Raw genomic sequence first — 1606 nt, 5'->3', positions numbered from 1 at the left:
CTAGTTATAGCCAAAGGACCAACCCAGACTGGACCAGTGTCTCCTGAGCCCCTGAGGAGTCGTATGGTCGCGGGTTGAGTTTATGTAATTCCTTTTTAATTTAGTTTTACAAACATTAAGAGAAAATAGAAAGAATAAAAATAAAGATTAGGACAATAAGAAAAAAAGGAAATTACAAAATTTTGGGTTCCGTGTCAATCTAAGGGGGTCACCATTCAACTACCAGTTACACAATAAGCTATACGTTCATACAACTCGACTAGCAGTTACTATGGGTAAGAATATGTTTCAAATATTTGTATTTTTGTAAATTATGGATCAGTTTCAATTTTAAAGCTTCTGTCCTCAGCCCATAGACAATGGGATTAACAATCATGGAAGTAAGGGCTCCACCGATGGAGAGTAGGACATGAAACGTGATAGAAATATTCCCACCATTCAGCCTGTAACGGAGAAAGACAAAAAGCCATGTAATCATAAAAACAGAAAAGGTGATGATGTGGGAGACCAAGGTGTTGATGGCCTTCAGGGATGATGACCTGGAGGACTTCAGACAAATCACCAGTGTCCTGATGTAACAATAGATGATGACCAGTAGAGCACAGATAAGGACAAGCAACATTTGTACAAGTCCAAAGAGGTTGTTCACAGAGGTGTCCCCGCAGGCCAGTCTGACCAGAGACATATTGTCACAGTAGACATTATTAATATTGACCCCACAAAACCTGAGGTTAGCGGTCATCATCACAAGAGTCAATATAAGTATAAAGGAAACAGCCCAAATCACAGTGATAAATGTCACCATCTTCATATTTGTCATGATGGAGAAGTATCTCAGAGGGTTGCCCACCGCTAAATATCGGTCATAGGCCATGGTGGTAAAAGTCAACAGCTCTACCGTAGAAAAAGTTAGTGCACAGAAGGTCTGAGTGATACATTCAGAGAATGATATAGTGGAGGATCCCGATAATAAACCAACAATGAGCCGAGGGAGGAAAGCAGCGTTCCCAAAGACACCATTGAGGAGAAGATTACAGATGAAAACGTACATGGGCTCATGGAGACTTTCCTCAACCCATATAACATAGACCATCAGACAACACAACAAAGTGGGTATAATGTACAGGAAAAAAAATACAATAGAATAAGGGATCCGGTATTTTTCCATCTCCAAGATTCCTAGGAACACAAAAGAACTTCCCACCATGGACATGTTCTCCATCCTCGGGCCTGACTCATCTTCTAGTAACATCATGATGGGAGATACAGTAGCATGCTGGTGTTAGTGAGCAGCTTTATTCTCATCCTCTGTACATCAGGCTCCTTCTTATATACCTTCTACCACAGAGATTTCTCTCACAGGATTTATTCTCTAAAGATTTTGTTGTTATAATGAAGCTAAAGAAGAACAAACCTGCTGAATAATAGAAAAATAATTTTAAATAGGAGAATATTTTGAATCTATTATGTGAAAAAAAATGATTTTTTTTGGCATGGGACAATATGTATTAAGATACAAAGACATAGAGGATGCATTATAAAATTATTATTTTTTTAACACTAAAATATTGTTGAAAAATTTCCTCAAATTTTTTCCCCACCTGTC

At 38.2% G+C, this 1606-nt stretch overlaps 1 protein-coding gene across 1 annotated transcript; it reads right to left on the bottom strand.

Annotated features, from left to right (window-relative positions):
- Window positions 1–259: 259 nt before the first annotated feature.
- Window positions 260–1255, bottom strand: LOC138794004 (olfactory receptor 52E8-like). Its single transcript, XM_069972770.1, has one exon. It carries the CDS (start codon window positions 1253–1255, stop codon window positions 260–262), a length of 996 nt encoding a protein of 331 aa, XP_069828871.1.
- Between the last annotated feature and the right edge of the window lie 351 nt (window positions 1256–1606).

Source organism: Dendropsophus ebraccatus, chromosome 5 (genome assembly GCF_027789765.1).
Source record: "Dendropsophus ebraccatus isolate aDenEbr1 chromosome 5, aDenEbr1.pat, whole genome shotgun sequence".
Taxonomy (NCBI): Eukaryota; Metazoa; Chordata; class Amphibia; order Anura; family Hylidae; genus Dendropsophus; species Dendropsophus ebraccatus.
This window is presented reverse-complemented; position numbering and strand designations above follow the sequence as displayed.

Excerpts from the sequence above, each read along its gene's own strand:
- LOC138794004 (XM_069972770.1), bottom strand. The coding sequence starts at position 1,255 with ATGATGTTACTAGAAGATGAGTCAGGCCCGAGGATGGAGAACATGTCC.